The following is a 26,601-nucleotide window of genomic DNA, read 5'->3' as shown; positions in this document are numbered from 1 at the left end:
CTTTTATCCTGGAGCATAGTGACCTTCTGAGATAAACACTGAACTGTGAGCTACACGTTGAGCCCACCAGTTGTTCATGAGAGAAAGATAAGGCTTTCTGCTCCCACAAAGATTTACTGCATTGGAAACCCTATACAAGGTAGCTATGAGTTGGAACTGACTCAAGAGCACTTAACGACAACAACAACATCCTTTATCCATGCAAGTTAGTAGCTTTCATAAATAAAATGAAAGCTTTTGGAAATAAGTGCAAATTTTAAAGTTTGGGTTTTCTCAGGGGGCATCAAAGACATTCAACTTTGACAAATATTTTTTTCTACATGTGTCACTGGTAAGATTAAACATTAACTAATGTAGCGTAGTGGTTACGAATCGGGCTGCGAACCTTAAGGTCAGCGGTTCGAAACTACCAGCCGCTCCGCGGGAGAAAGATGAGGCTTTCTACTCCCGTAAAGATTTACACCCTCGGAAACCCTGTACAGGGTCGCTATGGGTCGGAATCGACTCGACGGCACTTAACAACAACAACAACAACAATTTCTACATTAAGAAAGTTAACATCACATTTCAGAATTGTATTTCTGTGTATACTTAGTTCAGAGCCTAATTGCTTAGTTTAAAGAAGAGGTTATGCTTTGATGATTAATAAATAAATATGCATTACATTTCACAAATATATTTGAATGTCATAAATTTTATTTCAGTTAAAGAAATCAAGTTCATCTATTTTCTCCTCTCTCTGGTAATATCTCTAACCATATGAACCAAACATAAAGGGCTTTGGCTTTAAAAATAGAAGTGAATTCAAAAAAGAAAAAGAAAAAAAAAAAAGCTATTGAATTTGCTATCAGTTCTCCTTTGTTGGTTGTTGTTGTTGTTGTTATGTGCCATTGACTTGGTTCCAACTCATAGCAACCCTGTATAGGGTTGCCAAGGAGTGGTGGCTAGTTGGTTTGAACTGTCAACCTTACATTTCCTATAATATAGGTTCCTGTAATTGATTTACCTACAATGAGAAATATAAGGGTGTTTTGAAAAGTTCATGGAAAAATAGAGTTAAAAGAAAAATGCAGTTTTCCCACAAATTTTTTGACGCCCCCTCATATAGACAGATACTTCTAACCAGAAGCCAGAAGTCTGGGTCAACCTGAAAATGTCTCTAAAAAGTTGTGTGTAAATAATTTATCCCGAAATGCTGTTGGGGAACTCATTTAAATAGTTACTCTGAAGAATGTTCTGGTAAGTTCTTGAAAAGTGTAAAAAGGTTTTACAATGCAACAAAAGTTCTTGGCATTATTATACAGATAGCTTAGTTTCTACTCTAAAGTGCAGGTCTGCATCATAATTCTTCCAGTTATGATATAACCAGTATTACTAAAGACCAGTACTTCCAGTATAGGGCAAAGTGTATGCAATAAAATTGTTGCATTAACTTGTATATGTTTGTTCTACAGATTGTTTTATGCTGATCAAGTACTTTGAAAATGACTTCGAAACTTCTCTGGGTGTGCTTTATACTTACTACATCAACATTCTCAACTTCATTTTCTCTCCAACCAGACCAACCAAAGGTTCTGCTAGTTGCTTTCGATGGATTCCGTTGGGATTACTTATATAAAGTCCCAACGCCCCATTTTCACTATGTTATGAAATATGGTGTTCATGTGAAGCAAGTTACTAATATTTTTATTACCAAGACATACCCTAACTTTTATACTATGGTAACTGGCCTCTTTGCAGAGAGTCATGGGATTGTTTCAAATGACATGTTTGATCCCATTCTGAACAAGTCTTTCTCCTTGGATCACATGGATATTTACGATTCTGAGTTTTGGGAAGCAGCAACTCCAGTATGGATAACAAACCAAAGAGCAGGTCATAGTAGCGGTGCAGCCATGTGGCCTGGAACAGATGTGAATATACACGAGAGCCTCCCTACTCACTACATGCCTTATAATGAATCCGTTTCATTTGAAGACAGAGTTGCCAAAATAATTGAATGGTTCACAGCAAAAGAACCTATTAATCTTGGTCTTCTCTATTGGGAGGACCCAGATGACATGGGCCACCATTTGGGGCCTGACAGCCCGCTCATGGGGCCCGTCATTTCAGATATTGACAACAAGCTAGGATATCTCATAAAAATGTTAAAAAGGGCAAAGCTGTGGAGTACTCTGAACCTAATCATCACAAGTGATCATGGAATGACACAATGCTCGGAGGAAAGAATAATAGAACTTGACCAGTATCTGAATAAAGATGACTATATGCTGATTGATCAGTCTCCAGTAGCAGCCATCTTGCCAAAAGAAGGTAAATCCGACCTGAACGTGGCCTGAGCTACGTGTACATTTTCGTGACCCGGGAATTGTTTTCTCTCCTACCTGCCTGTGTCATGGTAACACACTGGAACTGAATCCTAAAGTTCTGAAAATAGACTCTGTTTTTCCCCCCAGAGTCTAATTTGTTCCTTTTTCTTAAAATACTGAAATTGATACTCTCTGGGTGATGCAAATGTTTAAGCGCTAGACTACAAGCAGAAGGTTGGTAGTTCGAGAGACCTGGTGATCTGCTTCCTAAAGGTCACAGCCTTGAAAGCCCTATGGAGCAATTCTACTCAGCATGCATGGGTCACCTTGAGTTGGAATTGTCTTGATGGGCAACAGCAATATATTTATAGAAGAAGGTTTAAACTACTTAGAAATCATGTAATGTCATGAAAATTACAACCTTTTTTTTGTTTTGTTTTTTCAGTGTTTTATTGTGAATTATGTGATAGTGTACATGGGAGAACATGAGCTTTACATTCATCCTATTGTATTCATTGCCATGATTACAATCCCCTCCATGCATCATCAACCAACCAAGGGTATACACTACAAGCCTGCTCCCTGGTCATCAGCACACAACCCCTCTCCCTCTCTGGGTCTAAAGTCCCCAGCCTCTCCATCTCTCTATGTCATTGTGTCTGCCAGCATCTCTAGCATCACTGTTTCTCTGGGTAGGGTCCCACTTTCTGCTCTTCTCCCTTGATGGTCTCAGGGACCTCTGCTCCTAGACTGTAAAGGCCAGTCCCTGGATGCAAAGTCAATCACTCCCCTCCTTTTGCTACAAAACATCTACCTTTACATTTACAACCCTCACAGTCAGTCCTGATAACAATAGTATTCACTATTGTATCACAAGAGACCTATCCACATCTCTTTTCATCAGCCCCGCCCAGACAGATTGGATACTACTCAGTGGAGATTCTACCTTCCTCCATGCCCTCTGGATCTAGGCTCCCTCTAGAAAGCTTATAAACCAGTCACTTCTTGCCTTCATAGCACCCCCCATTTTGGGTAGCCAGTGTCCAAATTGCCCATCCTTGTCTACTCTGTGTATGGAGTGGGTGGGAATGATCCTCATTATAAAGATTTGTTTCCTCTTTTGAGCTACTGCATCCATAGGTGTAGGTCAAGTTCATCAAATTGTATCAGAGTACTCTTTTTTTTTTTTTTTAACTCTTCTTTCTTCTTCTAGTTGAGCTCTGATCATCCAGTCACTGAAGCCAGGTCAAGTGGGTATTATCTGCAATTGTGGGTGTTCTTGTGCATATGCCCTCTCTTCTTATCAGCTGGACTCTTCACTCTCCACTCTAGTCCTTTGTGGCTATGTCACTGATTCTGGGCCCAAGAGTCCCCAGATCTTGCCACACTGCTGGAAAACCAGGTTTCCACCCGGGTTCGCAGGAGATTATTGAACATTGTAGGGTTTAGCTTGCAGCTTCATTGCTGTTTTTCCTTCACTTCCCCTTATCGGTGATGAACATGGTCACCAATAAGAATGTGTATTCCCATTGAGTCTTAGTCTTGGAAGGGGGTTTGCTCTGAGAGGACCCAGCCACTTGCCTTGATGTCTTCTGGGCGAGTAACTTGCTTGTTCTTGTAGTAATCAGTCGGTCTGCCTATATTGTTTTGTATTTTTCCTGTTGGTCTTTCTTTCAAGAAGTATTTTCTGTTCTTCTAGCTGTTCCAGGCTGGTCTGCTTGTCCTTTCAAGTGGAAATTTCCCACCTCAGAAGATTCTGGATGTGGTTAAGGATTCCACTTATGGTCTTATGTAATGCAGAGGCTCCACAGGAAACCTTCTTCACTGAGCACGAAGTTATAACCTTCTTGCTCAGAAAAATTGAGATGGGAAGATACATACAATTACAGTGATTACATGGAAGCCGTAAAGCTCTCTATAGCCTACTTGGTGGTGGTATTGTTAAGCGCCATCAAGTGGTTCCAACCCATAGAGACCATTCATAGGGTTTCCGAGGAGCAGTGGTGAGCTTGAACTGCTGACCCTGCAGTTCAAACCAACTTTGCAGTACAGCACATTAATCCACAGCACCACACTAGGACTCCAACACCTTCTGTAGCCTATTTGGCTGTTGTTGTTAAGTGCTGTCAAGTTGATTCTGACCCATAGTTACCCTGTATAGGGTTTCCAAGGAGCGACTGGTGAGCTTGAACCACCTACTTTGTGATTTAAACAAGATTTTGCAGTATGGCACATTAACCCACAGAGCCACACCAGGACTCCAGTCTACTTGGTTGTAGTTGTTGTTAAGTGTCATCGAGTCGGTTCCGACCCATAGTGACCCTGTATAGGATTTCCAAGGAACGACTGGTGAGCTTGAACCACCGACCTTGTAGTTCAAATGGCTTTATAGTCTGGCACATTAACCCACAGCACCACACCAAGACTCCTTCTTAATAGGGAAGCAGTGATTACGAGTTGGGCTGCTAACCTCAAGGTCAGCAGTTCGAAACACCAGCAGCTCTGGGAGAAAGATGAGATTTTCTGCTCCTGTAAAGATTTAAAGCCTTGAACACCCTATACAGAGCCTCTGAGTCGAAGCTGACTCCACAGCACACTACCACCACCACCACCCATATAGGAAGGAAAGGATAGGAAGTATACTCCTACACATGGCAGAATATAGGAAGGAGAAGGAGCTATAGGCTAGACATAAGACAGAAGTACAACCTAAGACTTATCCTGCTGTAGCATTGTAGGATAAGCACTGGATTGCTAACTCTCAAGTTGGTGGTTCAAACCAACTAGTTGTTCCTCAGAAACCCTATACAGAGTCAGTGTGAGTCAAAACTGACTCGATAGCACTTAACAGCAACAACATATGTAAGGGCAGTCCCTGAATGGCACGAATGGTTAAGCAACTGGTTCAAATCTACCCAAAGGCACCTCAGAGGAAAGTCTTGGGGATCTCCTTCTGAAAGATCACAGCCATTCAAAACCCTATGGGGCACAGTTCTACCCTGACGTACATGGGTTTGCCATGAGCTGGAATTGACTTGATGGCAACTGTTTGTTTTTGTTGTTGTTTAATAAACTGGAAAAATAATAAGCATACCTTGAACTTTTTATAAACCTCTACTCAGGTCTTCATATCAATGCTGTGACCAAGGCATTCTCTTCATCTCAACGATAGGCAATGGTTATTGTGTGCCTTCAAGTCAATTCCAACACATAGCATTAACCTATATGACAGAGTACTGACCCAGAGGGTTTCCATGGCTGTATGTCTTTATAGGAGCAAATCATTGGGTCTCTTCTGCCTTGGAGCAGCTGTGGATTCAAACTGTGAACCTTTTGTTCATCATCTGAGCGCTTAACCATTGCACTACCATGGTTCCTTTTGTTGTAGTTAAGTTCCGTGGTATTGGTTCTGACTCATAGTGACCCTGTACAGGGTTTCCGAGGCTGCAAATCTTCACAGGAACAGAAAGCCTCATCTTTCTCCCGCGGAACAGCTGGTAATTTCAAACTGCCAACCTTGAGGTTAGCAGCCTGATTTGTAACCAAGGGTTCCTTTGTTGTTGTTGTATGTGCCGTGGAGTCAGTTCCAACTCATAGTGACCCTGTACAGGGTTTCCGAGGCTGTAAATCTTTACAAGAGCAGAGAGCCTCATCTTTCTCCTGCAGAACAGCTGGTGGTTTCGAACTGCTGACTGTGAGATTAGCAGCCCGAGTCGTAACCACTACGCTACTAGAGTTCCTTAGGGTTCCTTTAGAGATAGCTTAAAAAGGTAAAGCGGTTTTTAAAAATACCCCCAAGTTCACAAATAAGCATTTTTTTGTGAGCTTGCTTATTTAGTGAACTTGGGGATATTATCAAGTCTGCTCTTGGGTCTTTTGTCAGAAGCCTGCCCTTGGTGCAAGTGGTTTGCAATGGGCTGGTGACCTGAAAGTTGACAGTTGGAACTGACCCAGGGACACCGCAAGAGAGGCTAGGTAATCTGCTTCTGTAAAGATTACAGGTAAGAAAACACAAAGGGTAGTTCTACACATGGGATCTCTATGAGTCAGAATCAACTCAACCACAAGATACCTGTTTTTTTTTATTTTTATTAGATTGGTCTAGGTCTCAGAGAACTGGATTTTGAAAAGCTAAAATACCTCCCCAAGGAGTTTATATCCCTCATAGGAAAATTAAGGGAACCATCAATAGTGAATGTTAACCTATGCAACAAATCTGATATAAAATAGTGAGTTTTTAAAATTGCTATTTAAGACAATCACAGCAACCCTTTCGGTGTCCATTATAAATTGTAATGGTATTTCGTTATTGGGGTGTGTGGGGGGGAGGTAGGGAGGAAACCTCAACTGATGGATTTATAGACAAGGAATGGACTCAAGATAGTGCCCAGGTTTGTTACTTTTGAAGTTACAGGGAGTAGTTTTGCAACAACTCCATAGTTTTGAGGACACTTCCATCTTACAAGTTGCTTTTCACCCACAGTTTGTCCCTTCCTAATGCCCCAGCATCCAAATAAAAGTTTCTTGGCTAGAGAATCTCTATGTCCCCATTCAGAACTATCAGAATTGAATTCTAATCTGTTGTATATTACAGTGCCTTAGACATTTTACTTGGTGGTAGTGGTTGTGTGTTGTTGAGTCAGTTCCGACTCATAGCTACCCTGTATAGGATTTCCAAGGCTGTCAATATTTATGGATCAGAAAACCATCTTTCTCCTGCCGAGTGCCTGGTGGACTTGAACTGCTGACCTCGTGGTTAGTAGCCCAATATGTAACCCACTAAGCCACCCGGACTCCTTGGACATTTTACCTAGTGCCACTGATTAATGCATATGTGTGTGTGTTTTTATTTAGAGGTTAGAGACTTCTGGTTCTATAAGATATCCTCGTAATTGCTTTACGTACAACAGAGATTCCATTTCAAGATTTCTTCCTCAAAGGGCCTGGAAGTTCTTCCACATAAAGTGCTTAGCTATATTTCAGTATGTTTGTTGTTGTTGTTGTTAAGTGCCGTCGAGTCGGATCCGACCCATAGCGACCCTGTACAGGATTTCCGAGGGTGTAAATCTTTACGGGAGTAGAAAGCCTCATCTTTCTCCCGCGGAGCAGCTGGTAGTTTCGAACCGCTGACCTTAAGGTTCGCAGCCCGATTCGTAACCACTACGCTACCAGAGCATGTGATTTTTTACATCAAATACAGGAGTCACATTTGACCCCAGTTTCCCATAAGGATTCCTGGTGGCATAGTGAGATGAGCATTGGGCTGCTAACCTCCAGGTCAGAGGTTCAAACATATCCGCCGCTCCTCAGGAGAAAGATGAAGCTGGCAGATCACATAACAAAATTCAAGTCTCAGAAACTCTTGAGGTGGAGTTTCTAGCGTGACTCTGAGTTGGAATCAATGGGTGGGTGGCCATACTTGTTCCTTTCCACCAGAGAGCCTCTGTTCTAAGTGTTTCCCCTCCCATCTCTTTAGGTAAATTTGATGAAATCTATGAAGCCCTAGTTCATGCTCATCCTAATCTTACTGTATTCAAAAAAGAAGAAATTCCAGAAAGATGGCATTACAGATACAACAATCGAATTCAACCCATCATCGCAGTGGCCGATGAAGGATGGTATATTTTCCAGAATAAGTCAGATAACTTTCTGTGTGAGTATATTACAGTATTTCTTCCCACTCAGCATTGGTTTTCTGCTCAAGTAGGTACTAAGGGTAATATAACAGTTTATTTCCTGATCAAGTAACTAGTATTATACATTAATAGCAGGAAAAAAAAAATTCCTCAGGGCTTTAATAGGAGGGAACCTAATAAAAGTAAAACATTTCCTCCTTTTGAAATCACCAGACCCAAAACACGTATGTACGTACAGTGACAAAAACTGGTAATTATATCTGTTCTGTTTCTGAAAAAAATGTAACTGAAACTCATAAACTGAATTATATCACGTACCTACTTTATTTTCTAATTTAATAATAATTTAATCCTTATTTTTATATGCAATAGATAGCTTTGCAGTTTCTTTTTCCTTTCAGAGCTACCAAATATAGTTCAACTTTGCTTTACTCATTGGAGTCAGTTCTAAAAAAGAGGAAAAGATACATTTAGTGTGATAATAATATGTCAAGTCACATAAATACTTATGAAATAATTTTGGAGTTGTTTTTACCGAATAAACGTAGAAAACATTTAGAATATGCTGGAAATCCCATTCAACCTGCAGAATAAAGTCTGTTTTCTTAGGTTGCCATCTAATCAGCAGTAATTCCTTTACCGTGCACCCTGATCTTACACTGGGCATGCAGGTCTCTAAATGCAGGGTTCTTCTGCCTTGAATTCAGTATCACTTGCTGCATCAGAAGACCCCTAAGGTTTTGACTTTGTATGTAACCACACTAAAGTACATGATGCTAAGTTAGATTTTGCTCCAAACCTCCACAAAGTTAATATTTTCCTACCTTTGCCTTTTAATAAAGATTACAGCTGTAAGTAGAGGTCTAGTGTTTGTGGTTTCTGTTGTATTACTTTCCGGTTTTCCTCCCCTTGCTGGCATTGATGAATTTAGATGTTTAATGTCTTACTGAGACTCAGAGTACCTGTATTTATAGGACAATAATTAGAACATGGTAGGTAACCAGTAATTTTATTTATTCATTGAATATTAGTTTGTTAGCCACCTCTCCCCATCATCCCCAAATAACTCTCATTTTCCCCTAACTTGCCTTCCCTTTGCTTTTATCCTTTTCCTTCTCTGCTGTTTAAGTGTTAGCATGAAAAAAGATTTGTGATCCTTTGATTTTTCATTTGAAGAGAATTGTGATGGTGACAACATGAGAGATTATTTGATTTTTAAAGACAAATTAGATAAAATTGGCACTTAGGTTTCAGAACTTGACCATACAATAATTATTTCCATTTGAATGCCATCTGGCTGGCAAACTGACTCACGTGTTTTTTCTTTACAGTAGGTAACCATGGTTATGATAATGCACTACCAGAAATGCATCCAATATTTTTAGCCCGAGGTCCTGCCTTCAGACGGAATTTCACAAAAGATTCCATGAACTCCACAGATCTTTACTCACTGTTGTGCCACCTCCTCAATATCACCGCCATGCCGCACAATGGATCATTCCAGAATGTCCAGGATCTTCTCAATGCAGCAACTCCTTACGTCAAGAGTACTACACTACTCCATTGTAATAACAAACAAAAAGAATATAAGCGAGAAAACTCATATGATTATTTCATAGGAGTCTCTCTAGGTAGCATTATAGTTATTGTCTTTTTTGTAATTTTCTTTAAACATTTAATTCGCAGTCAGATACCTGACTTACGAGATATGCAGGCTGAAATAGTTCAACCACTACTACATGCCTAATGCTGCTTTGAAGTAAAGAGTTCATAATTATGTCAGTGTTTAAAAGGTTCAAATTCTAGGAAACCCTCTGCAGACATTTGCACAGACCATAAATCAGTTATATATAAGTGCACACACAGATAATGTCTATTTTTCCCTCGCTGTTTATCACACACACAAACAACATGGACCAAAATATAAATACCTGCAAAAAATTAAATATGTGAAAGTATTTTTTCCGCTAGCTTAGTGATAGATAAGATCCTACTTTATTTGGATTTGACACATATAATGCATTACATAGCCAGTTTGCACTGTTTAAAGTATCTTATATATTGCACTTTAAATTACTCTTTTCATGAGTACTTTTATTTGAAATGCACTTTATGGACAGTTATATTTTATAATTCAGTTACAGAAGATAACTTTTTATGCCCATGTCACAGAATACATGTTATTGGTCTTTCCTGAACGATGCAGTAATCGACCTTATCTTGAGAAAGTGACACTACTGAAAATTAAATGTGACAATCTTTGCATTTTGGAGAAAGTCTTTCTTAACAGCAAGTTGCATCTGTGGATATTCCTTGTCATATTTTTCTAAAGGACATGGTTTTCATTTTATTTTTCCCACAAAAGTGATTCAAATACTGATCTATCTAGTCTAAAGATACTTGTGTCTTCCATAGGCTATGGCTAGTTCCTCTTTAGACATTTTATTCTGGTTTTTATAAGAATGAGGACACCACGGATATACAGTTCCTTCTTATGGAGTCCAGCAGTAGCCTGAATAGAAGTTAAGAGATCAGGATCATCACAACTATGTTTCTGCTGTTTTGTAATTATTTTTGAAAGCGAAATCACTATTAATCACAATAAAAATCAAATTAGATTAAAAAAAAAACTTGTTTTTTGTTTTTTGATTTTTTTTCCTTTTGGCAGCATGTAGTATCAGAGCATAAGCGTGTTTCAGATTTTGAGAATTTGCAGATTCAGAGTTGAATAGCAACACAAACCATTTTAGGTTCAATATGGGCCAATTAAGCCTTGGAAAGAGCTGTGTGAAGTCTTTAAAAAAAAAAACAGAAAACAGGCAGGACCACGTCTATTCACACTGCACCCGGAACTGCGTGGACCACGTCTGTTCACACTGCACCCGGAACTGCGTGGACCACATCTATTTACACTGCACCCGGAGACGCACCGACCACGTCTGTTCACACTGCACCCGGAGTGGTGCCGGCTACGTCTGTTCACACTGTACTCAGAGTGATGATGCTCAAGGATGCCTTGTTAGTTGCCACTGACTCCAACTCATGGCAACCCTATGTGTGTAGAGTAGAACAACTCCAAAAAGTTTTCAAGACTGGAAAAGGTTCCTAAAAACAAGCAAAACTGAGGTAACAGTTATTAAAACACTAAGAGGAGCTCAAATTATAGCTCCTGTGTCAAGAAAGTACTCTGGAAACAAACCTGAATCCAAGTACACTGTTAATGCCTTGTTATTTTTCATCTGCTGGTCATCTCAACCGCTCTCATTCCAGCAGCCTAAAGCTGTGCTTCACATGTAAACAGTACAAGTCTGAGGGAGGCTGGTATTTCCTGTGGCTTCTTAGAGTACAGAGCATCCCTAGAAATAAAAGCTTTATTTGAAGAAAACAGAAAACCAGCTTACATACGCATGGCCCATGTTATTGTTAAGTGCTGTTGAATCAATTCCAACTCATAGTGACCTTGCATAAGGTTTCTGAGGAATGACTGGTGGGTTTGAACTGCTGAACTTATACTTAGCAGTCCTGTGCTTATCCTTCAGCTCCACAACAGGACTCCATAGACAATGGGATTTAAAAAAAAATTTTTTTTTAGCATTCCGATTTTATTTGTGCAAAGCCTAAATAGATAGTACAACATAAAGTGATTTGTAAATTTGAAGTGTAATCTGGGAATGAGTTGATGACTAACTCTAGTTGACCACCTAGTATTTGAATCTCAACATTGTTTTGTTGTTGTCTATACAGTATTATAAGGACCTCTGGTAGCCTAGTGATTATGAATCAGGCTTCGAACGACAAAGTTAGCAGTTCAAAACTACCAGCTGTTTCCACAGGAGAAAGATGAGGCTTTCTGCTTCTGTAAAGATTTACAGCCTCAGAAACCCTGTACGGGGTCGCTATGAGTCGGAACAGACTCCACAGCACATAACAACAACATACAGTATTATGAATATGGTAATCCTCATTGGATGATAAAGCTTTATTTCATTGTGAAAAATGGACCTAAAAAGAAAGTCAAAGACTAGTCCTAGCAATGATTACTTATATTTAACAGAATAAATGTTACTCTTACCATTTGAATGAAGCATGCTTGTGTATATGGACATACACACAAGGAAAAGTTTCTCAGCATGTTCAGGTTGCAATGTGACAACTCTTAGCACCAAAGACTTAAAACTAGAAAAAGTGACATTACAAGTCAGAGAATTTGTCCATCTAGTTCTGTGGAATCATGCCACTTTGCTTTATTAAATGGGGAAAACCCAGGTTTTTGCAAAATATTTAGAAAGTTACATCTCTTTTAAATATTTTCAAAATTACATTTTACCATCCTATGAAAAATTAAATTGCCAGTTTACAATAAAGTGCTCTAAGTTTCAGAGATGCATAAAAATAAAATGAACTGAAAAGAGTCTGTGTAAATTGAGGTCTTAGAAATGAAGCTTAAAAGTAGTCTTGGATAAAGGAACGGTGGCATTCAGTGTAGAGAACTGTTTTGTGGGCAAACGATATTGACTACCAATTTTAAATTGCCACCTGGTAAGGAGCTCTGGTAGTGTAGTGGTTACAAATCCGGCTGCTAACCTCAGGGTCAGCAGTTCGAAACTACCAGCTGTTCCGTGAGAGAAAGAAGAGTCTTTCTGCTCCTGTAAAGATTTACAGCCTTGGAAACCTTGTACAGGGTCAACTATGAGTCGGAACCGACTCTACAGCATATAACAACAACAACAAGGAATTCTGGAAGCATAATGGTTACGAGTAGGGCTGGAGAAAGATGAGGCTTTCTGCTCCCATAAAGATTTACAGCCTCAGAAACCCTAGACAGGATCTCTAAGAGTCAGAACCTACTCCACGACACACCACCACCACCATTAACATTATGATTGCAGCAAGACTCTGAAGAGACAATAAGTCAATGGAAAGATCACTTTTCTTAACACATAATCATTCTATGGTGAGTTATTTGATAGCTAGGAAGCAGTGTCCATGGAGTTTTCTTACCAATTTGAAGAGACTCACTGCTGATAGGCTCACTGTTTCTTCAAGTTCCTTATTTTCGAGCTCTAATTGAGCTATTTTCCTATGAACTTTAAAAAACTGGTCATCCTCCACCTGAACTGCTTTCCTCATCACTTCTCCCATTTCACACATTCTGTCCATTTGACTTACAATTTCTGCAGAATGAGGCTAGTGAGCTTTCAGGACAGATTCAGTATCCACTGCTTTTTGGGCAACCATCAACTGCTAACATCTGTTTCCGGTACTTGCTCATAATGAGCGCCAAGGTTTCCTGATGTTCCTCCAAGGAAAACCATAGCTCTGGGTTTTCCTGCTGCAAGTCTCTAATCTGTGAGTCCTCTTGTGAAAGGACAATGTGAGGCTTGTATTTGGACATGTCCTTCATCTCGATGCTTCCTCTTGATACTGGGCCCGGAAGTACTGTCCCCGCCTCTGGCATAGCTGCCACCCACAGCCACTCCAGCAGTGTCTTGGTGTCTCGTCTATCAGGATCTTTTCAATGGTGCAGATCCGCACAGTTCACCAACGTGATGGGTTCGGATCCTAGACAATGTGAGGCATATTTATGTACCAGTTGTTTAATAAGTAGATACAATTGTATCAGTGTCCAGAAAGAAAGGAAAAATTAGATGTGAACAACAAAAGAACAAATAAATGTGAATAACAAAAGAACAAATAAATCTTAGGTTTGAAGAAGTACCACCAGAATGCTCCTTAGAAGCCAGGATGGTTAGAGTTTGTCTCTCATACTTTTGACATATACCAGCAGGGACCAGTCCCTGGAGAAAGACCCCGATGAGATGAATTGGCACAGTGGCAGCAGCAATGGGCTCAAGCTCCAACCCCACAATCAAGCATAAGCAATGATTGTGAGGTTGTCGCTGGACCAGGCAGTGTTTCATTGTGTTGTCCGTAAGGTCGTTATGAGTTGGTACGGACTTGATGGCAGCAAATAAAAACAACAAAAGTGACATCGTTATTTTTTAAATTATATCAATCACGAATGGTGACTCCTAATATTTTACTGAGCTATAAAACCTAAAGAATAGAATGGAGTCACCAGAAACGGATGACAGAAATAAAAGCTGAGACTTTAGATGGTAAGTACCACCCTCTCCAAAGAACCAGGTCTCTGGCTTATGTAAAAACTCATGTTTGCTTGAGTGGCAGCATTACTGAATTTATGAATTTCTCTGCATTATTGAGATGATGTTATTGTGTGCCCTCTAGTCATTTCCAACCCATAGTGACCCTACATAGGGTTTCCAAGAGGGGCTAGTGAGTTTGAACAACCCACAGTGCCACACCAGACCTCACTGAGATTAGTATAAGTAATTGAAATAAAATTAGCCAATTTTAATGCTTTTAAATAGACATTACTATACAGTAAGCACTGGGCTGCTAACTGTAAGGTCGGTGGTCCAAGTCACCAGCTTCTCCACAAAAACGCTATACAGGATCACTATGGGTGGGAACCAACTCAACAATACTTAACAGCAACAACTATTCAAATACTCTTTTTACATTTAGGCTGATTTCATTACATTCATTTTAGACCTGGTGTGGTGCTAAAGGATAAACTAACCACAAGGCTAGTTTATCCACCAGTCACTCCTCGAAACACTCAAACAGGGTCTTTGTGAGAATCTACTCGACAACACTTAACAAGAATATTACTTTAGTAATAAGAAAGTAAATTCTGTAATATTGATAAAAAATATTAAAATTCTGATTTCAAGATTTGATGATTGGTTTCTTTTATTTGTAAATGCCTGTTTACCTGTAAGATATCAGGTACCATCGAATTGGTACCAACCCATAGCGACCTTATGCACAGCAGAATGAAACACTGCCCGATCCTGGGCCAACCTCACTACTGTTGCCACACTTGAGTCCATCCATGCTGCCACTTGGCCAATCCATCTCGTTGGAGGTCTTCCTCTTTTTCTCTGACCTTCCACCTTACCAAACATGATATCCTTCTCCAGCGACTGCTCCCTCCTGACAATATGTCAGAAGTATGAGAGACGAAGTTCAGCCATCTTGGCCTCTAAGGAGCACTCTGGCTGTATGTCTTCCAAAACGGATCTATTGGTTCTTTTGGCAGCCCATGGCACTTTCAATATTCAACTCCAACACCATAACTCAAAGGCATCAATTGTTTTACGGTCTTCCTTATTCACTGTCCAGCTGTCGCATGCATATGAGGTTATGGAAAATACTATGGCTTGGGTCAGGCACACCTTAGTCCTCAAGCTGACATCTTTGCTCTTCAACACTTTAAAAAGGTCTTGTGCAGCAGATTTGCCTAATGCAATATGTCGTTTGATTTCTTGACTGCTGCTTCCATGAGTGTTGATAGTTGATCCAAGAAGAATGAAGTCCTTGACAACTTCAATCTTTTCTCCATTGATAAGAATGTTGTTTATTGGTCCAGTGGTGAGGATTTTTGTTTTCTTTACATTGAGATGTAAACCATATCGAAGGCTGTGCTCTTTGATCTTCATCAGTAAATGTTTTAAGACCTCTTAACTTTCAGCAAGCAAGGTTGTATAATCTGCATATCGCAGGTTGTTAATTAGTCTTCCTCCATTCTTAATGCCATGTTTTTTTTGCATAGAACCCAAGTTCTCGGATTATTTGCTCAGCATACAAGTTGAATAAGTATGGTGAAAGAATACAAGCCTGTTGCACACCTTTCTTAATTTTAAAACATTCAGTGTTCCCATAGTCTGTTCAAACAACTGCCTCTTGGTCCAGGTACAGATTCCTCATGAGCACAATTAAGTGGTCCGGAATACTCATACTTTGCAATGTTGTCCATAGCTTGTCATGATCCACACAATCAAAAGCCTTTGCATAGTCAATAAAGCACAGGTAAACATCTTTCTGATATTCTCTGCTTTCAGTCAAGATCCATCAGATATCAGCAATGATATCTCTCGTTCCACAGCCTCTTCTGAATCTGGCTTGAACCTCTGGGAGTTCTCTGTCAATGTATGATTGTAACTGTTTCTGTATTACCTTCAGCAAAACTTTACTCGCATGGGATATCAAAGAGATTGTCCAATGATTTCTGATTCCGTTGGATCACCTCTCTTTGGGATGGGCACAAATACGGATCTTTTCCAATCAGTCATCCAGATAGTTGTCTTCCAAATTTCTTGGCAGAGATGAGTGAGCGCCGCCTCACTTTCTTGAAAGATTTCCATTTTTATTCCATCAATTCTTGGTGCTTTGTTGTTTGTCAATTCCTTCAATGCACCTTGGACTTCCTCCTTCAGTATCATTGGCTTTTGATCATATGCTACCTCTTGAAACAGTTGAACATTAACCATTTGCTTTGGTACAGTGACTCTATGTATTCCTAAGATATCAGTAGGAGAGTATATATGAAGGAAAATACAATTTTAAACATTGCAGTTTGAATCTCTTTTTCCATTATCCTCAATGGCTTTGTTGTTGTTTTGTTTCACTTGCATGTGTCTAGCTTTGTGTGCCTGGAACATATTAGCATAGGGAAATGAAAATTAGATTAGCTAAGAGCCCTGGTCGCACTGTGGATTAGGCCTTCTGGACTGGTTCAAACTCACCAGCCACTCTGTAGGAAATAGATGAGTCTGTCTGTTCTGTAAAGATTTTTAGTCTAGGAAATCCTATATGTTGTTGTTAGGTGCCATTGAGTTGGTTCTGACCCATAACAACTCTGTATAGGGTTTCCAAAGAGTGGCTGGTGCTTGAACCACCGACCTTGCTAATCAAACAGTCTTTGCAGTCCAGTGCATTAACCTAGAGCATCACACCAGGAAACCTTATATCGGGGTCCTCTATAAGTCAAAATCAACTCGAGGGCAGCGGGTACGTTTATGTTAAGTATACTTATGATAAGAATTAAGCTTTTTTCCTTCCAATTTTGCTCAATATCTACCACCTTCTACCACTATTTGATAAGATTTTCATACTCAATGTGCATTATGCTGTTTCTTCTCCCTCTGCCACCTCTCATGAAATTTAACATTGCTTTTTAAAAATGCTAAAGGAGCTCTGGTAGCGTAGTGGTTATGAATCGGGCTGTGAACCGGAAGGTCAACCGTTCGAAACTACCAGCTGTTCCGCAGGAGAAAGATGAGGCGATCTGCTCCCGTAAAGATTTACAGCCTCGGAAACCCTATTCAGGGTCACTATGGGTCGAAACCGACTCGACGGCACTTAACAATAACAACAAAACAACAAGTGAAACTAGCACCCTATGATAAGTTTCAATGTCTTGTAAGTACCTACTATAATCAGCAAACCAAGTTGTAGAAAGATTGAAACATTTGAGTGATGGTGTTGGAGAAAAATATTAAAAGTACCCTGGACTGCCAAGAAGAACATACTGTCGGGGGCCAGCCCCAACAATCTTATTTGGGGGTTACTGGGAAGGTGGGATAGAGTTTCTCCCAAAAAATTTCGAAGGCAATCTGCCAATCTGCATTGTTCCGCAAAAGAGTGGTTATTTAGTTTGAAGTATAAGGGCTGATGATTTTAGAGAAATCTTTTCTAAATAACTCTCGGCTTTTTCTGTGTTAGAAGAAGTATAGCCAGAATATTCCTTAGAACCCAGGATGATGAGACTTCATCTCTCATACTTCAATCACATTATCAGGAGGGACCAGTCCCTGAAGAAGGACATCATGCTTGGTAAAGTAGAGGGTCAGCGAAAAAGAGGAAGACCCCGTAACAAGATGGGCTGGCATAGTGGCAGCACTCAAGGGCTCAAAGTGTAACAACAATTGTGAGGCTGGCACAGGACTGGGTAGTGTTTCATTCTGTTGTGCGGAAGGTCACTATGAGTCAGAGCCGACTCAATGGCACCTAACATCAACAACAGCAGCAATGAAGAACCCAGCCCTTCTAGTGGTCAAAGCTGTCAGGCATTCATTAAGTGAGAGGAAAAGCTCAAAGCTCCGAAGGCACATGGGGATCATTGAACCCTCTGATTTAACAAGAGACCCTGAAAGTAGCAAAGTGGTTTGCATGATATTTTAGTGCCAGAGGAGGATTCTGTTGTCCTGATTTAATGTGCACTGCCAAACTGCAGGCCAGGTTGGTTTGCTTCACGTTTCTCCTAGAAGGGAGGTGGGTAGCCCTTTGGGGTACCACATGAAAGCAGGAAGTAGTTAGTCTAGGCTCCCACTCTTGGCAGGTTCTGTGCTCAGACTTCTGTTCTTCAGACTGCAAGGCTCAGCTGTCCTCCAGACTGAGTAACAGTCCCCAGAGCAAAAGTAGTCCCAAATGCTAAACTCCTCAGGATTCCATTTCTCTTTCTGACCCTCATTCAGGCAGTTTATTAATACTTCTTGGGTCATTTGATGCTTTTAAAAAGGACTTTAAAAATTTATGTTGATACTGTTATAGCCACAATCCTATAATAACAGTGATCTATGGGCTCCTGATATGGCGCTGTAAGAGCAGCACTGGACTGCAAACCCCAAGGTCAGAGAATCAAACCCCCAAACTGCTCCTCAGAACTCTATACAGGGTCGCTTTGAGTCTGAATTGACTCAACGGCATTTAACAACAACAACATGGGCAGATACATCGGCTTAATAGGAGTGGAAGGGAGAGAGGGAGTATAATACAAATATACAAAGGCTTGATAGGATATTTGGACATGAGTGTATATCTTTGCTGCAAATGTATCCATGAATATTGTGGAGCATGGTAATGGTGGTGGTGTGCTGTGGAGTCGGTTCTAACTCATAGCGACCCAGTATAGGGTTTCTGAGGCTGGAAACCTTTCAGGAGCAGAAAACCTCATCTTTCTCCCAAGGAGTGGAGCAACTGGTTTAGAACTACTGACCTTGCATTAGTAGCCTAACACGTAATCCTCTACTCTGCCAGGGCTCCTTATGGTGGCATGATGGTTTATCTTGATTGAGTTTTAGCAGTTATGTTTTTGAAGGATTGGGTAGCAAATAAAAGAGGAACACAAACAAGAAACACAGGGAGGAAGCAGCACAAACGAAGCTACATCGAAGGGATTGCAATTAAGATAAAATGAAGTTTATGATTTGTTGAATGCAAAACGTGATCTGCTTTGTAACCCTTCAACCAATTTGCAATAAAAGTGTTTCTTGAATTTGTTTTGAACTTCCAGTATGGACAAAATAGCTAGACATGCCATTTTGTGTACCTCTCTACCAAGCCAGCTATGACTTGAGACTAGTGTAAGAAAACCAAAGGAAAATTCTGAAGAGTGGTAAGAATTGGGTATTGTTTAGATGTCCAATTCAGAGACAGTAATTATGTTCATCTTGTTTTATAAACATCACCGCTATCTTTTTCTAAAAATCTCTATCACCTTTATCAGCACTTAGTGGTCCCTTTGGTGGAGGTCCTGGACTCATTTTTTACTATTGAACTTCTCTTGTTATTTTCTCATGTGATATCATTCTTTCTATGCAATGTTGGATGTTATTTGCTGATAATATGTTGAGGACTTTCATAGCTAAATTCATGATACTAGATTGTAGTTTTCTTTTAATTGTCTTTGACTAGTTTGGGTATTAGGATAATGTTGTTGTTGCAAAGTGCCAATGACTCAGTTTCAACTCATCATGATGTTATATACGTTTTCTGAGGAGCAGTTAGTGGGTTTGAACAGCTGACTTTGTGGTTAACAGTCTAGTATTTATCCTGCAGCTCCACACCAGGAAGAAGAGCTGGTTGGACACCCTTTGATTGGAAGAGCAATACAGTAGACTGGCTTTCTGAGTATTTCTATCCAATAGAAGAAACCTACCTAGATACGATGTTTCTTGACCTCACATGGAGAAATAAAAGGCAGCTCAGGTAGGTTTATTCCTCCTCTGTTTTAAACTGGAGTCTCTGGTAACATCATGCGAGTCTGATATCACCAGCAGAGGGTATCAACATCATTTCTACTGAATATCCATTGGCAGTCCCACTAAAAGTGGTGAATTACTTTCCTGTCTCTGGAACTGAGATTCTGTTTTTCTGATGAGAGATACAGAAATGAACAAACAGGACCAAGAGAAACCCAGCGATAATAGATGGTCTGGAAAATGTCTTTGTTCACACAGGCCTGAGACGCTATACTTGAAATAGGAGATCACTCACAGCAAGTGGCCCAGTCTGGTGAACTGCTTTGTCACTACAAATTAGAGATGTTCCATCCCCACCCCGAGACACCAGGGATGAAATGGGGAACATCAATACAGACTCAACAGGTATTAAAAATATAATAAAGAAAAACTTATAAATGACTTTGCATTCATAAGTTCAATAACTTAAAAGGAAAGTACCAATTCCTCAAAAATCAAACTGCCAAAACTCAATCAAGATAAACCATCTGAATAGCCCTATAAGCATTGAAGGAGTTATAAAAAGCTCTTGAAAACGAAATCTCCAGACCCTGATGGCTTCACTGGAGAAGTCTAGCAAAGATTTTATAAGAAGTAATGCCAATATTACACAATCTCTTCCAGAAAATAGGAGTCAATAACCCCCAACTCATTTTATGAGGCCCGTATTATCTTAATGAAGTCCTGGTGTGGAGTTGTAGGGTAATCGCTGGACTCCTAACTACAAGATTGGCTGCTCAAACCCAATAACTGCTCCTTGGAAACCCTAGACAGGGTCATTTTGAGTTGGAACTGACTTAATGGCACTTAACAGCAACAACATTATACTAATACCCAAACCAGACAAAGGCAGTTAAAAAAAAAGAAAACTACAAACCAATATCATGAACTTACGTATAAAAATCCTCAACATACAGTATTGGATAGAAAGAATTGTATAACATGAACAAGTGGCCAAAAGTAGCTTAATAGTCAAAAATGAGTCCATGATCTCCACCATAGTAGGAACCACCGAGTTTCTGTTAAGGTGCTAGAAAATTTTGGAAAGAGATAGTGGTGATGATTATAAAACAAGATGAACATAATTAATGTCACTGAATTGGACATGTAAATGCTGAAATGACAAATGATTGGACATCTTATTTACATACTTACATCCATTTAAAGAATATGTATATATATATTATTGTTAAGTGCTGTAGAGTCGGTTCAGACACACAGAGATCCTGTATAGGATTTCCAAGGAGCAGATGGTGGATTTGAACTGCTGACCTAGTTTACAGTCCAGTGCTGATGCTACAGTGCCACACCGGGAGTTCTCAGCAACTAAGTCTATTTACCATTATTCTATTATAAATATGGAGATCTTAAAACAACAGATTAAATAAACTATGAAACTACTTGCGATCAATGTGTATCTAACATTTCTGAAATTGATTATTTTTAAATATCTAATTTCACAATTGAAGGATCTTGAAAATGTTTTTAAAAAAGATAGAGATCCTATGATCAACTCAATTGATGTACAAACAAAAAAGGCAATTGAGAAAATCCAATATTAAGTCGTGGTAAAAACAAAACAAAACAAAACACAAACCTCTCAGCAAATTAGAAAGAGAAAGAAGCCACCTCAACTTGATTTTGTTGTTGTAAAGTACCGCGGAGTCGGTTCCGACTCATAGTGACCCTGTACAGGGTTTCTGAGGCTGTAAATCTTTACGGGAACATAACGCCTCATCTTTCTCCCATGGAACCGCTGGTAGTTTCGAACTGCTGACCTTGCGGTTGGCAGCTCGACTCATAACCACAATGATACAAGAGACATCTATTAAAAAATCTACATCTAATATCTTACTCTGGATTTCCTGTGTGGCGCTGTGATTAATACGCTAGACTCCAAAGGTGGTTTGTACTGCCAGGTCGGTGGTTCAAGGTCACCAGCTGCTTCTCGGAAACCTTATGCAGGGTCACTATGGGTCAGAATTGACTGGACAGCAGTTAACAACAACAACATCTTACTTTGTCACAGTGAAAACCTGAACACTTTCCTTGTAAACTGAAGACATAGCAAGGATTCGTCTCTCATCATTCTTAATCAACATAGCACTAGAAGTTTAGAAAGAAAAAAAAAAAAGGTACACTGGAAAGAAGAAATGAAACTTTATTTACAGAAATGACAATCATATTGTCTTAATTAGAATAGGTCTTGGCACCCGATAGAGCACGACCTTTCGTTTTGCTTTTCTTCATGATCATCTTGCCTATTCTTTGTTTTTTGCATTTCTATATAAGGTTTGTTATTGCTATTGTTAAGTGTTACTGAGTCAGTTCTGACTCCTAACAACCCTGTATAGGGTTTCCAAGGAGTGACTGGTGGGTTTGAACCATCCACCTTTTGGTTAGCAGTCCAGTGCTTATCCTACAGCGTCACAACTATCTACATTGACAATAAATATACTAGAATTGCTTGGATGCAACCAATGATTAATGTGAGGGGGACTGCCATCTTTTTAACATTGAATCTTCCAGTCTATAAACATATAAATACAATCTATAAATCTATGTCTTTTGTTTTTGTTTCATTTTTCTCACTACTGCTTTATAATTTTCTGTGTAGAGATTCTTCATACTTTTTTAACATCTTTTTGTGAATTGGGTGAAGGTTTACAGAGCAGATCTTCAGTTTTATATCCAACAATTCATACCCATTTTGTTTCATCTCATTGATTGCAATCCTTTCAATGTACCATCACTTATCCCTGTTTCCTGTTACCCTTCTTAACTTTGTCCTTAGGTAAGTACTGCTCTTTGGATCTTAAATGTTGATTAATCAAAGGTGTGTGTACCTCATGTGTGTTATTGTTCCCCTTATGTTGTTGTTGGTAAGTGCCATCAAGTCAGTTCTGACCCATAGCGACCCTATACAGGGTTTCTGAGGAGCAGCTGGTGAGCTTGAACCAGCAATCTTGTGGTTCAAGCTGACTTTGCAGTCCAGCATATCAACTTACAGCACCACATCTAGACTTCTGTTCCCCTTATAGACCTGTCTATTATTTGCCTGAAAATTGAGTTGAGGGCAGGGGATCTGGAGTGGTGGGCAGTTTAGGGGCATTTAGGGTCCCTATAAATCGGAACTGACTCCACGGCATATAACCACCACTACCACCACCACCTTTTCGTTCCAGACCTAAAGGGCTATCCAGAACCTTTGAATGTAATCTCTTTCATAGCATTTAGTAATGATCACAGGGCAACATCTAGTTGTTCTAGTCTCAGTGTCGTGAAAACTGTTACTCTTGTGTTTTATTAGTCCATGGGACTAATTTTCATCACTCCTCTTTCCTCCAGACAGGGAGAAATCAATAGTTGGACAACTGAACTGGCCACTTGCTCACCAGCCTTTAAGATCCCAGTCACAGTCCTGGTGTGATGCTGTGGGTGAAGCATTAGACTACTAACACTATAAGGTTGGTAGTTCAAACCCACTAGCCATTCCTCAGAAACCCTGTATAGGGTCTCTATGAGTCGGAAGCAACTTGATGGCACTTAACAACTCACTCAAGTAGGATGTAGAACATTGTCTTTGTGAACTATATTATGCCAACTGATCTTGGTGTCTCCCAAGGCCCCCAGGCCCAGGTACTCATTCCCTCAAGACATTTGGCTGTGTTTAAGAAGTTTGTATAGTCTTGCCCCCTTGTATGCTCCACCACATTCATGAATATATTTGCAGCAAAGGTAAATACCCTTATACAAATATCCTATGCCAAACCTGTATATATTTGTGGGTATACTCCCATTCTCTTGTGAGACTTATTTCTAGATATTTCATGTCATGTCATACCAATGAAAATGTTTTCAAATGTCATTTCTAATTGTTTTTTGTTGATATATAAAAATGTGATGGGTGGTAGTGTGCTGTACAGTCGGTTCTGACTGATAGCGACCCTGTGCAGTGTTTCCAAGGATGTAAATCTTTACTGGAGCAGAATACCTCGTCATTCTCCCATGGAACAGCTGGTAGTTTCGAACTGCTGATGGTGAGATTAGCAGCCCAGTTCGTAACCACTACGCTACCATAGCTCGCTTGATTTTTGTATATTGACGTTACATCCAGCAGTTTTGTTAAATTAAATTATAGTTTTGCTTCAGATCCTTTTGGATTTTTTATGTATACATTCATGTTGTCTGTGAATATTACAGTATTACTTATTCTTTTCCAATTCTTGTATATATATACACACACACACACACACACATATATTATTCCTGTTTTATTGTATTTGCTAGGACCTACAGTGCAATGTTAAGTCTATGTAGTGAGAGTAAATATACTTGCCTTCTTGAATTTAGGAAAAAAGTCTTCTATATTCTGACATTCAATGCGATGTTGTTAAGTGCTTTTGAATTGGTTCCAACGCATACGACCCTGTATAGGGTTTCTGAGGAGAGGCTAGTGGGCTTAAACTGTCAACCTTGCAGTTCAAACCAACCTTGGTGTTGAGTGCTTACCTTACAGTGCCACACCAGGAGTCCCCTATAGGCCTTTTGCAGGTGCTCTTTATCAGCTTGAAGAAGCTCCCTGCTATTTCTGTTTTACTGTGGTGTTGTTAGATTTCATGTTTTTTTGTTTTGTTTTTTAATCATAAATTGTTGTTAAGTGTCATTAAGTCAGTTCTGATTCATAGCCACCCTGTATAGGATTCCCAAGCGACTGGTGGAGTTGAACTGCCAACCTTGTATTTCTAATAGACCTTGTGATCCAGTGCTTATCCTACAGTGCCATGCCAGGAATCATAAACAGATGTTAAATTTTGCCAAATGCTTCTTCTCCATTGATTGAGATGATCATTTGTTCCCTTTTCCTAGCTAATATAGAGATAACATTGATTTTCAAATAACAAACCAGTGTTGCATTCTTGGAATAATCTTCATTTATTCATGATATATTATCATTTTGAAATACGTACTCCTGAATTAAATTAGCTAATTTTCTGTAGAATTTTTGGTCATGGGGACATTGATACAGGGTTTTCTCTTCTTTCAATGTCTTTGTCATGTTTCGGTACAAATGTGACGGTGCCCTCATAAATCAGTTAGAGTATATTCTTTCTTAGTTTGCTTAAAGAATTTGTATATGACTGGTATTATTTTGTCCTCAAATGTGTGATAGAAGTCATCAGTACAATCATCCCAGACTTGGAGATTTCTTTGTGGGAGTGCTTTTGATAAATTAATTTGTGATAAATATATGGCTTATTGAGTGTTTATTTTACTTTGTGTCAATTTTGATAGATTATATATTTTTCAAGGAATTGGTCCATTATATCTAAACTGTCAAAATTATTGGCACAATATTCCCTTATTATCCTTTCTGACATATATAGAATTCTACAGGCTAGTATTTGTTCTTTTGTCCTGATCAATCTTGCTAGGAACTTATCAATTTTAATTCATTTTTTAAAATTGCCTTTTAAAAATTCCTATGTCTTTTCTATTTTGTTAATTCTGGTTTTATCTTTATTTTTTCCTTCCTTCCACATGATATATACTAATTTCATGTTTTTCTAGTTTTGTAAAGAGCACTGAATTTAAACCTTCCTTCCTCTCTTAGAAGAGGTATTCCAGGCTATTACATTTCTAAGTGCTGCTTCATCTGCATGCTACAGAATCTGATATCATTGTCATAATTTTAAAGTATTTTCTCATTTGCCTTATGATTTCTTCCTTGAATCCATACATTATTTCAAAGTGTACTACTTAATTTCCAAATATTTATGACTCTTGTAATACCTTGTTTTGCTATTGAAACTAAGTTGTATTCAACATAGAGATCTGTAATATTGAAGTCCTTTGAGATTACTTACTGATAGCTATTTTATGATCCAGAATATTATCTTGGTGAATCTTCCAACGGCACTTGAAAAGACTAGGTTTCCAGCAGTTTGGAGCTGTAATCGTCTATAAATGTCATTTGTATCAAGGTAGTTGATACCATTCATTCAGATATTCTATCCTCACTGTTTTTTTGTCTATGTATATCAATTACTTTGAGAAATGTGAAAAAATCCAATTATGTTTGCAGATTCTGTTTTCTGTAGTTGCATCAGTTTTTGACTCCTGTATATACACTTTAATAATTGGTATCTTTCCGATGCATTGGACTTTTAATCCTTAAGAAACCAACCTCTCTACCTCTGACTACTTAAAGTGTTTCGCTTGTAAACTACATATAGTTAGATCTTGCTTTTCATCAACTCTGACAATCTCTGCCTTTTATCTGAATGATATGGTTGGATTCCATTTTCTATTTTTTTGAAAGTTTATTTTGTATTTTTCTCAGTCAATAATGATGTACATTTTTTTCTTTTATTTTTAGGTGTTATCTTTATGAGATTTTATATCAATATTTCATTTACATAAAAAATGTATATACTTTTTTTCCCTAAAATACTAGTTTTATGATGCAAATACATTAAAGACATCCGACCCTGATAAAGTACTTTAGAAGTTTTGGGATTATCTGGTCTTTGAAGGCTTGCTGCTGGGCTGGATAGTATTTTGTATAAGTTATGTTGTTCTTAGGTGCTGTCAAGTTGGCTCTAGCTAATAGCATGCATCTGTACAATAGAAGGAACACAGGCTGATTCTAAGCTATCCTCACAGTTGTTGCTGTAGTTGAACCATTGTTGTAGCCACTGTGTCTATTCATCCTAATGAGTGTCTTCCTCTTTTTTTCAAGCCCACTGCTTTACCCAGAATGCTGTC

The 26,601-nt window shown here is 39.1% G+C and overlaps 1 protein-coding gene across 1 annotated transcript; it reads left to right on the top strand.

Annotated features, from left to right (window-relative positions):
- The first annotated feature begins 1,484 nt into the window (after positions 1-1,484).
- Positions 1,485-9,692, top strand: ENPP5 (ectonucleotide pyrophosphatase/phosphodiesterase 5 (putative)). Its single transcript, XM_006860605.1, has 3 exons — positions 1,485-2,313; positions 7,786-7,962; positions 9,277-9,692. The coding sequence occupies exons 1-3, from the start codon at positions 1,485-1,487 to the stop codon at positions 9,690-9,692; spliced, it is 1,422 nt and encodes a 473-aa protein (XP_006860667.1).
- Positions 9,693-26,601: the final 16,909 nt, after the last annotated feature.

The sequence above is a fragment of the Chrysochloris asiatica genome, unplaced genomic scaffold (assembly GCF_000296735.1).
Source record: "Chrysochloris asiatica unplaced genomic scaffold, ChrAsi1.0 scaffold00038, whole genome shotgun sequence".
NCBI classification, from domain to species: domain Eukaryota; kingdom Metazoa; phylum Chordata; class Mammalia; order Afrosoricida; family Chrysochloridae; genus Chrysochloris; species Chrysochloris asiatica.
The sequence above is the reverse complement of the archived record's forward strand: the minus strand, read 5'-3'. Positions and strand labels throughout refer to the sequence as shown.